The sequence below is a fragment of the Hippichthys cyanospilos genome, chromosome 4 (assembly GCF_059441005.1).
Source record: "Hippichthys cyanospilos isolate Australia breed blue-spotted pipefish chromosome 4, RoL_Hcya_1.0, whole genome shotgun sequence".
Classification (NCBI taxonomy): domain Eukaryota; kingdom Metazoa; phylum Chordata; class Actinopteri; order Syngnathiformes; family Syngnathidae; genus Hippichthys; species Hippichthys cyanospilos.
This window is the reverse complement of record NC_142372.1, coordinates 11,609,394-11,621,039: the sequence shown is the minus strand read 5'-3', so window position 1 is coordinate 11,621,039 and position 11,646 is coordinate 11,609,394. Positions and strand designations below refer to the sequence as shown.

Below are 11,646 nucleotides of genomic sequence, written 5' to 3'. Positions count from 1 at the left end.
GCTGCTGTTGGCTCAGGTTGAGTGTCTATAGGCGAGCGTCAGTTGTGACTGAGCAGATGGGCAGTAGACATCTTGTATGTGGTTTTGTTCATGTTTTTTGTAACTTTGAAATGATCCCAGTCGTTAGATGTTCTCTGTATTTTTTGTACTTTTTCCGCCTGCCTAGAGCTATGTGAGTCTGAGTGTGGAAAATTGACTATAGAGAAATCCCACAAAATACCATAAAAATCCACAATATAAAGTAGTAATGGTTTTCCATTGTTATAGTGCTTTTCTACTTTAGGTACTCAAATGCTCATTTATCTACTGATGATGCAGTGAAACCAATTTCCTGCATATGAAGGCACGTCAAGTTTTTTCATAGTCCTAATAAGAAAAAAATATTTTATTGTCACATTAGAGACTGATGTTACAATGCCTTAAGAAGACAATTGCATAAATGCACACACTTTAAAACTAATACAAAGCAACAATTTTTATGACTACTGGGTTTCCATAGAAACTGATTTGAAAGGAGGAGCATGTGTTAGTGGGAGGGTTGGATTGATGCCGCATTGCATATTAATGTAAGTAAAACACCTGTTTTCGGCCCTGGATTAACACTGTTGAAATAGTCTCCATCAGCCACGAGCCTCATAAGGATGAGCTGTCTAAATGATGGATACATGCATGTTGCCTGGCCAGCCTGCATTTAGCTACAGTATGAAGAGGGCAAGGAAAGCACACGGGAAAGATCACGGTCTCTGCAAACAAGGCATTTTACTTCTTGGTAAGAAATAATGGCACCATAAATCTGATATTTAATCAGAAATTCAATCACAAAGGTGCAAAATGTTATTTATATGCACATATTACACTGTGAAAAGAATAAAATATCATGTTATAGTCCCTTTAAGTCAAATTTATATATAAAGTTCCCTAAAGGACAAAGAAAAACTCCAAAAAACCCACCCGCGAAAATATTGAGAAACCTTGAGAAGGAGCTGCATTATATTTGTTGTAATGTGTAACTTAATTCATATTAAGATTAAAAATCAAAGAAATCCTTTCTTCATTTTTTTAAGACCAGACAACTCTGGTTATCAAGGGCAATTGTCTTAATGAACAAATGGGCCATGTGGAAAAATAATAACAATAATCAATTGGATGATCAAATGATTTATTATATTTTTTATTGATTTTTTTTAAATGACCAAGTACAATAAATGTACTAATACATTTTATTATTCCCTTCATGTTAAAACTATAAAGAAATGAATGCAAAATAAATCATTAAAACAATGAATAAATACATTTTGGTGGCTTGGTGGAGCAGTGGTTAGCACGTCATCCTCACAGTTCAGGAACCCGAGTTCAAATTCAACTCAGTCCGGCCTTCCTGTGTGGAATTTGTATGTTCTCCCCAGGCCTGTGTGGGTTCTCTCCGGCTTCCTCCCACACTCCAAAAACATGCATGCCAGGTGTATTGGACATACTAAATTGTCAGTAGGTGTTATTGGGTGCATACATGGTTCGCCTCTGTATGCTCTCCAATTGTATAGGTACCAGTAAGGATAAGCAGTTCTAGAAAATGGTATGATGGATGAATTCATTTTAATCATCATCACCCCCCCCCCCCCCCCACACACACACAGAAAAAAATAAAATGCAACAAATATAAGGCACTTGATAAATATACAGGCTCAATCGGCCAATTTAAAGAAGGCCGCATGCCATATTTTTTCGCGTATTTGCATCTTGATCGCCAGTGGGTTTAGCATCTGCAGTGGCTATATTCTTTTTTTCCTCCAAAACTATGCAGAAGTTGGAACGGAAAAGGGGCCATGTAGACTAGACATCACAATGTACTAGTTAGCTCCCAAGACGCCCCCCTGTGGTCGATTCTATGAACGACTTCTTAATGCGCCAAATGATAATTTGTTGATCATCTCTATTGACGAAGCTAATCTCATATATTTAAATAAAAATATGCAGTTGTTTTTTACATTAGCGAAAAAAATCCGCGCCTGTCGTCATGTAACAACTTGTCGGCGTCGCCACGCCCACGCGTGAATTCAAATCTGGCGCCTCGGTGTAGTTCGGGCACCGCCCCTTTACCGCCGGGCTTTACGTGTGCGCATGCGCCTTCGCCCTTAACGGCCGCCATTTTGTGTGAGGCCCTCTATTCTAAAGCGGGAGAAAATTATCAGGCCTGCGCACGGCTTTTTCGCACGTCCACGGAGGATTGAAGCGATCGACCGCACTCGACAGGCACTGAACTTAATATAAGCATAAAACAAGCACTCTGCGGTAAGTCGAAGCGATCTTTAGCCCGCTAACGCGGAAACGTTTTTGTAGGAGCTGGCGTCGGCCTCTAGGTGTCACGGTGGGGCTTAACGTTACCGACTGGCGGGGGGTGTTTGTCTCCCTCTATCGTTATCCAATATTCACTAAATCTGTCTGTAAACTCCAACTCCCTGTGTCCGGCGACTGTTTTCGTGCCTTTTGCGTGCCATTTCGTGTTAAGCAACTGGCGATGGTCGTCTGTATGTCTGCTTCTCTTTAAACTTACTTTAGGCCTGACGTCCATCTTATCGTGCCCTTTGTTTCCTGTTTTCAATCGTCCTCGCGCCTCCCAGTCAACAAACAAATATAAGTTCTCGTTTTAGTTTGCGCCGCCGGGCCATCTAGCATTAAATCGGACGCGTATGCGACGAAAGGGCCGATTTGAGTTCCGACATTTCTTTTTTAAAATCAAAAGCGCCACTTTGGAATTGGTCCACTTGGACAAACCGCAGCACGCTACTATAGTAAATGTCTTTATCAGATCAGGTTGGGCTCAGGAGGATGCTAAGTGCCACATTTTTTGGCGTGCAAAGGTGCGATCTGCCGCTTTGATGCTGTTTTGCGACCGATTTATTGTGCACGTTTGGTTGCCCCGCTACAAACGGGTCCCATATGCCAGTAAACTAAGTTACAGTTGCGATACCCGCGTGTCACCCATAGCTTCATCAGGTGTGTGTCCAGAAAACGGGTCCTTTTTTTAAAATTTAACTCTAAAAAGTTGGCGTGCACCATGCTGCGCTGTGTCTTGTTAAAACGTTATCTTAACCCTTCACCTTCAGCTCTCTGGTTTCCGGTTACGAGGACTTGAAAAACCCGATAGCTCAGAAGGCAAACGTGGTAAAAGTAAAGTGCACCGACTAGTTTTCAGTCAATGTAATGTAACTCGAATTTTAGACGGAACAATTAAAGGTGTGGGTAATGCGCCTGCCCAGCAGTTTTGAGGTTGCGGGTTCAAATCCAGGTTTTGTCTAGTGCCAGGTTTTTGCACCTGGTATGGCATAAGCCTGCTGTCAAAAAGACTCATACGTAGTTTAATCATTTGTATACTTAATAGTTATTGCCTGTGAGTATGAAAACATTCTCAGAGTACAGCTAAATTGTGTGGGTATGAAAATATTCCTTGCCACTGTGAATCAAACGTGTGTGCCTTTGGATATTTTCCCTGTGACAATGAACCAACATTTTAGGTGTTTGAATTCATATACAATAAATAAAATTGAACCTATAAAATGTCTTTTCTTCATTCATGAATCTTTAGTTGATAATGGATTCAGCTTTCTGGCGTTCATCAAAATCAAAGGTTCTTCAAAGGCAAAGGTTCTTTCAAATCATCTGCAGTGTTTGTTTCTGCCAGTAGAGGGCCTTAGGTGTTACAGAAGCTAAAATGAGCATACATTATCCTTAACAGTGAAGTGTGATGAGCTATTGAAAGCTCTTTATTCCGTGTCATTAGCATCCACCATCGCTGTTCTCTTGACGCATGTTCAATAGATGACTCGTAAGATCAACTACTTTCCCTGGTAGCTTGGCGTGACATCATCTCAATTTGCATGTCGTGACTCGTGCTCACAGGAAAGAGTCGTATCCGCTGAAGGCACTACACACAAGCTGTTCGTGGACAGATGTGAAGTCGTGTGTACTGAAGCTTGGTAGTCGAACAAGTGAGAGTAGTGTTAAAAAGACTTTGTAGTCGCAAGGATAATATATTAGAAAAAAGCCATACATATTTGATTCGTAGTGACAAGAAAAAATACTCGTACAACTTAAAAGTCATACTCACAAGAACAATTATTCATACTCACAATTTACAGTCATACTCATAAGCTATAACTATTACGGACACGAATGATTAAACATGCATACGTCTCTTTGACAATGATCCTACTCCATAACTTGATACCATCGTCGTTCGTCCCACTTGCGCAAAAAAGCTTCCATCTCGCCCACAAGCCGAATGAGTACCCAAAGGAGTTACTGAAATTCAATGTAATGGGAGGAAAAAACAATCTTTACACACACCATTGGATATTTGGCCATGGAACTTGGCAGCTGTTGTTCAGATCATTAACTCATTCGCATTTGTATACTTTTTTTTAACGAATTTAGACATTAAATACCAGGTTATATAGTTTGGGGGGGGTAGGGAACTTGAAACGTGTCTAAAATAGACTGGTGCTGAATTAGTTAACTTGCCATCATGGGGAACACTGCTAGACACACCGTAGCATCCCTGTCGTCCGGTGTGTATTCATTGTGATTGGTCACATGCAGTGGTCAGATTTGGTGTATACAGTACACACTTGACGACCAAAAAAAAAAAAAAAAATCGTCTAATCTTTTAGAGATTTGTTAATTGGGTGCTTTTAAAGAGGGTGATCAGGCTTTAACTTGTCCCATACATCTAGATTAGTATACACCTACCCTACTTTACGTATCTCCCCCTTAAGAAAATATCCAGACTCCATGTCTCACATGTGTGACCATCATAGTTTGAACAGTTTTATTGTTGTCCGCACACAGAGTGTTGGCTGGCCCGTTACCATGGAGGGCGACGTCGTTTCCATGGAAACTGCCCTGGCTCCTGAAGCGGGGGTTCTGCCAGAAGCAGGGGATGCTGTAATCCAAGGATCAGCGGGAGCGCCGCAAGCGGTGGAAGTTCCCGGCAACATGGAGATGATGGTCATGGATGCCCTTGATCCAGCTCTGCTGCAAATGAAGACAGAAGTGTTGGAGGGAGGGGGCACGGTTACTGTGACAGGTGGAGATGAGGGTCAGATTATCACCCTTCAGGTCAGTAGAATGATGAGTCATTTGTAACTCCTCTGGCAAATATTTTTTGGAGTTATAATTACTGAAAATTGTTTGTAGGTTGTAAATATGGAGGAACAGGCTGGTGCTGCTTTAGGACTTGGACAGCTTCAGCTAGTGCAGGTTCCAGTCACTTCGACTTCAGTGGATGGCCTCCAGGCAACCTATGTAGATGGATCAGCTAATAAGGATGCAGAGCCAGTTATTTGTCACACCTTGCCCTTGCCTGAAGGCTTCCAGGTAACTATTAACTGTGGAGTAGTGGGTAAAAAATGGTGAATTCTTTAATTGTCTTCTTCACACCTGATAAAGACTTGTTTTAAAGCTTGCAAATGTGACATAAGTAAAAGATATGTGTGTGTGTGTGTTTTAGTTATATGTGCATATTGGACTGAGTTCAGATTTAAAAAAAAAGTTGAGTCTGAAATGTACTTGTGTACCTGAGTATACATATTTTTTGCATAACAAAAGTTTTTTAAATCAAGACGGTGCTAATTTTTACTCCGATTTTAATGCTATTTAAATATGTTCCTATGGCTTTACTATTGTTGTTAACTGACTAAAAATAAATACCACATCAGGGAAAAATGATGTTGACTTAAAAAAAAAAACATAATTTGACTGTGTATGTGTTTTTGAAGTAAACCTGGGAAAAATGGAATTATCTTCATTTAGGTGGTAAAAGTGGGCGCCAACGGTGAAGTTGAGACTGTAGAGCAAGAGGAGCTTCAGGCAGTGCATGATGAGCTTCAGGGCACAACGGGAGAGGAGGAACATGAGGACGGCGATGTGGCCGATCAGGAACCTCCCGAATCTCAACCGGCATGGCAGAAGGACCCCGACTACCAACCCATTACGACAGTTCGAAAAGGAAAGAAGGGGAAAAAGAGCCGCCTGCGCTACGCGGAGGGTGACAGAGACATGGACGTTTCCGTGTATGACTTTGAGGAAGAGCAACAGGAGGGGCTGCTGTCTGAGGTCAATGCAGAGAAGGTTGTTGGAAACATGAAGCCTCCCAAGCCCACTAAGATCAAGAAGAAAGGTACACTGTGTTGTTTATTTTGTGTTGGCTAGGAAAATGAACAAACGCTTAATACTTGTACTTAACTTAACCAGGTGTAAAAAAGACCTTCCAGTGTGAACTGTGTAGCTACACTTGTCCACGACGTTCCAACCTTGACCGACATATGAAGAGCCACACGGATGAAAGGCCGCACAAATGTCACTTGTGCGGAAGGGCCTTCAGGACAGTCACACTGCTGAGAAACCACCTCAACACTCACACAGGTGGAGAAAACATCACAGCCAATGGAAATGGCTTCTTTCTTGTGGAAATTGGGCTGAAGGCGAATTGTTCTAATTTATTCCTCAGGCACTCGACCCCACAAATGCACAGACTGTGACATGGCCTTTGTGACCAGTGGAGAGTTGGTGCGTCATCGTCGCTACAAGCACACACACGAGAAGCCCTTCAAGTGTTCCATGTGCGACTACTGCAGTGTGGAGGTGAGCGATTGCATCAGCTACCACATGATGTCATTAGGCTTGTCCTTTGTCGCCATTAAGAACTGAAACAAGTCCTTGAATATTTCGAGTGCGTCGGCTTAAAAAAAATGTAGCCTTCTTTTCTTTTCTTTTACCCTCCCTTGCCCTGGATAGTCACTCTATAGTGTATATATCAGCAAAAAAATATGTCAAGTCAAGTGTAGAAACAAGTTTTAATGCTCTGCATGACAGTAAAACACACCAGGCAGACGGCGATAAGACCAATCTCAAAATAAGTCTTCCATACTGCAGTACCAAATGATATATGGACTCAAATGCCTTGCTACACTTAAACTTTGAAATTGTTCCCAGCAATGAGTCATGGCGTAAAAGCTTGACTATTCTTTCAACTGCAACTGTTGCTTCAGACACATGATACAAACTCTACAACATTGTTCCAAAATTATGTTCAATCGCCAATGAAGGGCTCAAACAAATGACTTCATTGCACCAGTATTGAGAGAATGCACCTATTGCCAGTGTGTACCTATGGCGAGGGCTTCGTTATAGCCCCTTCTAGTATAAATTAGCCTCTCGCTAGCAGCGCTTAAGTACTTCATACAATGTAGGCTGGCATCATAGACATAACGCTGTACACTTTGATGTTGGCAGCACGGCACAGTTGCCGTTCTGATTGATCACGTTTTACCAAACCGCGCTGACTCAAATGTGCCATTTCCGCCAGCCAGGTTGTCTCTCAGGCCAAGATTTATGGGAAGACATTAGTCCAAAATCTAAAGTTTCAAAAACGAAGTCTGCTGCTGAGCATAGTTTACATTTTAAGTTTTTAAAAAATTGACCATCAAAAAGTTGGTCAATTATAAATAAGTGCAATTTGTTATCCGAATATTTAGTTTTAAATTTCTTTAGGATATCTGACTACTAAAAATACTCTTCAGATGCAGCCCTTTTAACAAAGCCAATTCTTGTACATTTATTATATCGCACCTTTCTCAGGTGAGCAAGTTGAAGAGGCACATCCGCTCTCACACTGGAGAGAGGCCTTTCCAGTGCAGTCTATGCAGCTATGCCAGCAGGGACACATACAAGCTGAAAAGACACATGAGGACACACTCAGGTGAGATACCTTCAGGGATTTGAACTATGGTTCATCTTCATTTTGAGAACCGTCCATTTACACCACCGCTTTCTTCTTCCCGTTGTAGGCGAGAAGCCGTACGAGTGCTACATCTGCCACGCTCGTTTCACCCAGAGCGGCACCATGAAGATGCACATTCTGCAGAAACACACGGAGAATGTTGCCAAGTTCCATTGTCCGCATTGTGACACCGTAATCGCGCGCAAGAGTGACCTCGGTAGTACACCATCATTCGCTTGTTATGTGTGTGCTATATGTGTGACTCTAATCAAGATAATCCCTTTTCCATCTCAGGCGTTCACTTGCGAAAGCAGCATTCTTTTATTGAGAAGGGAAAGAAATGCCGTTACTGTGATGCTGTATTTCATGAGCGATACGCTCTCATCCAGCACCAGAAGACTCACAAGAATGAGAAACGTTTCAAGTGCGACCAGTGTGACTACTGCTGCAAACAGGCAAGCTATGGGGAAAATGTCAAACATTTGTTGAGTTTCGGACCATTCTAACGCTTACCTGTCCCCCACCCAGGAACGACACATGATCATGCATAAGCGTACACACACTGGGGAGAAACCTTTTGCCTGTAGTCAGTGCGAAAAGACATTCAGACAGAAGCAGCTTCTGGACATGCACTTCAAACGCTACCACGACCCCAACTTTGTGCCCACCGCCTTCGTCTGCAGCAAATGTAGCAAGACGTTCACCCGCAGGGTAGGCCTGAACCCTCACTCGCATTTGGGACCGCTTCACATCATTCAGCATGATTTGTCACTCTACCGCTATTCATTGCACAGAACACCATGCTGCGCCACAGCGAGAACTGCATTGGTGAGGTTGCCGGAGACCAAAATGGAACTCCGCCCAAAAAGAGTCGCCGGGGCAGGAAGAGGAAGATGCAAGACAGGCATGATGATGATGACGACACCGGTATGGTACACTTAGCAGTCGAGTTTCATGTTTCAAAGTACCGCATATGATCACTTGTGAGAGTGAACATTCCCCGCCATATTGGCAGAACCTGATCTGGATGAGATTGAGGACGATGAAGATTTGTTGGACGATATCGAATTGGAACAGGCTCCACCAGTGGTGCCGGTCGCAGCCCCAGAAGAAATACCGGTCAAGAGGAAGCGTGGACGCCCCCCAAAGAACAAGCCAAACGGTAAATATCATGGGCTGGCTAAATCTTTTCACAAGTCACATATCAAGCCCGTCGATGGCTTTTAGCCTTTTTCTTACTGCCCAAATTAGCCTGCCATCAAAAAGCTGTTAGGTGAGATAAACAGACTCAAAGGCAAATGGCATTTACATCTCAACCAGTAAGTTGATTTGAAAATAGATTAAGTGGAAATTCAGGTAATCCATTAAGTTGATCATGAAAGGACCACCTAATTAACCTTTCTGTTGCTTAAATTAATTGCAGACATTCTGTCTTTCGATGTTAATTTTATTCAAGTCTTGTTACTTTACCATCGTTTGACTCAAGTGAAAGTTAAAAGCTGTCCTTCAAATAGTAAAAAAAATGAGAACTGTTCTACTACAGAGCAACTTGTAACTTTCCATACTTTAAAATGTGAACGTGCAAGATAAAAGAAGTCTATAAAACAAAAATAAATTTGGTCACAATAAATTGGCCCTAATATTTCGTTATCCGCTTTACACATAGAAAACAGCACAAGAGGTTCATCGGTCAGAAATTTGCATAGCTGTTTTCAATCTACCGGGTTTCATGAAAAATTGTTTCTTTGAAAACGTCTCTTTCTGTGTGAGACCGCAGGAACTTTGTGTAGTCACCACTGGGCTCGTTGGATTTGCTGAAGCAAAGTCATGTGACAATACCCTAGGTGCAAGTCTCAATGACAAACCAAAACAAAGATCACCTAAGCAATAAATAACACTAAAAAAATCAAGAGGAATATACCGCAATATAAGGAAGTAAAAATTACATTTAAGAAAAAAAAACTTGCATGCAATTGAAAAGTATGTTCAATGAAACATTCTGGTGAATACCATTCATCCAAAAACATACTTTGGCCTACTGCTTTCCCAACAGTGGATGCCATCATCCGCGTGGAGGATGAAACCACCGGGGAGGTGGATGACATCATTGTGAAAAAGGAGGTGGGCACCGAACAAGAAGACATGGAAGAGGAAGGGGCCACACAGGAAGTGGTCGTCGGCGAAGGCGACGCCACTATTCAACTAGATGAGCTGTCCCAGGAGGAACAGGAGATGCAGCTGTCAGAGGCCCCGCCTAACGGAGATCTCACCCCCGAGATGATCCTCAGCATGATGGACCGGTGATGGATGCAAGGGTTAACCCTGTAAAACACATGCATACAGACCCCTCCCCATTCACAGCAACTTCTAATTCTTGGCATTTAGGATTACAAACACTTTACGCATCCTACATAGACAAAACATCGCTGTTGTAATTTAATGCTTGCTTTTTAATCTTGCATTGACATGGATGTGTGATAAAAGACTTTTAATACGGATTTATTTACCAAAAAAAAAAAGAAAAGAAAAAGAATTTCTGTTTTGGGCTGGCTGTAATTGACCAGAGTATCTTTAGCCTTCTCATTGTTGTTCTTGGTGTTTAGAACATTTGTAGAAAATAGGTACATCACAATTGAACAAATCTATTCTGGCAACACTATCAAGGATTACCGTTTCCTCCAAATCCAGACGTGCATGTAACTATCCAAACCATCAAGGTGAGGTGCGTAGTCATCTTTTTTTTTTTTTTTTTTTTTTTTTTTTTGGAGGGGAGGGAAGTGGCCACGCCAAAGCCCAATTTTCATCTTTATGTCTTTTTTTTTCTTCAACTCATTACATACCTCTATTGTTGGTTAAGATAAATCACGTCACTCAAACATTGTAAGTAGATAAATCACCCAGGTCACAGATCGTTCTGCACTTTTTCCAATTCATGTTCAATGACCTTACTGAAGAGCCTCTCTCAGTTTGTAAGACTGTGCTCCAAAAGCCATCTTTTGAATCGGCTTTTCAGTTTCCCTCCTCAAGCCTGCAGATAACCTCTGGAGACAAAAATGTAATTATTGTCCAGACACCAGAAAATGTTCTTAAATGCAGCAAAAAAAAGAAAAAATGGAAAAAAAAAGATTTGAAATATTTTTATTGTGTTTTTTGTTTTGTTTCTTTGCTGTGGTTAGTAAAACCCTATTTTAACACCTATTCTAGTTTATCAAAGCTTCTAGACTGCTTACTTTATATCTCCTCTTGCTACTGTAACATCCCTAGATGATGCCTCATGTACAAAACATCATCACTTATGTGCAAAGAAAATGTTTGGGTTTTTTGCTCCCTTGTGTAGCCATTCCACTTTGGGTTCATGATTTTTTTTTTTTTTTTTTTTTTGTACCGATTGCAATACCTTCTGGGCAGTTTGATGTTTAAATTTGACTGGCGGTTGAGAACAGATGTATAATGGTACAACCAATAAAAAGTAGACATGGACTCATGTTTTAGGTTTGTGCAGTTGTATCTCAGAAAAGGGTTCTGCGTATTCTTGGTACAATGGAAAGGCAATGCTTTTGATTTTCGGCATCGGTTGAGCGCTAACACAAACACTTGTGTATTTTGCTTGCAAATATATTTTATTAAATGGAGGACTTCATACTAAAACTCCTTTCATTTATCTGTTCACAATTATTTTGATCATGACCAATAAAGAGGTAAGTTAAGTGAATTTCTCTATGGAAAGTTGATTTAAGCCTTTAAATCCCAATCATTCCACAAGTATTATTTAGTCGTGCTTTCACTTGACTTCAATACGTTTTGCGTTTAATCTTTTAAGAATTGTTTATTTGTAAACATTTACAACGTGTGAATATTTTTTCCTTTAT

The 11,646-nt window shown here is 41.3% G+C and overlaps 1 protein-coding gene and 1 long non-coding RNA gene across 2 annotated transcripts; one reads left to right on the top strand and one right to left on the bottom strand.

Annotated features, from left to right (window-relative positions):
- The first annotated feature begins 2,134 nt into the window (after positions 1-2,134).
- ctcf (CCCTC-binding factor (zinc finger protein)) lies at positions 2,135-11,257 on the top strand. The gene is made up of 13 exons (XM_088413718.1): positions 2,135-2,289; positions 4,846-5,115; positions 5,194-5,373; positions 5,809-6,175; positions 6,250-6,420; positions 6,506-6,639; positions 7,636-7,756; positions 7,845-7,994; positions 8,072-8,232; positions 8,306-8,488; positions 8,572-8,704; positions 8,793-8,939; positions 9,831-11,257. The coding sequence occupies exons 2-13, from the start codon at positions 4,867-4,869 to the stop codon at positions 10,079-10,081; spliced, it is 2,247 nt and encodes a 748-aa protein (XP_088269844.1). The 5' UTR covers positions 2,135-2,289; positions 4,846-4,866; the 3' UTR covers positions 10,082-11,257.
- LOC148424590 (uncharacterized) lies at positions 4,794-6,603 on the bottom strand. The gene is made up of 2 exons (XR_015865457.1): positions 5,109-6,603; positions 4,794-5,028 (listed from the first exon to the last, which is right to left on the bottom strand). It is a non-coding gene; the product is annotated as an uncharacterized LOC148424590 (long non-coding RNA).
- Positions 11,258-11,646: the final 389 nt, after the last annotated feature.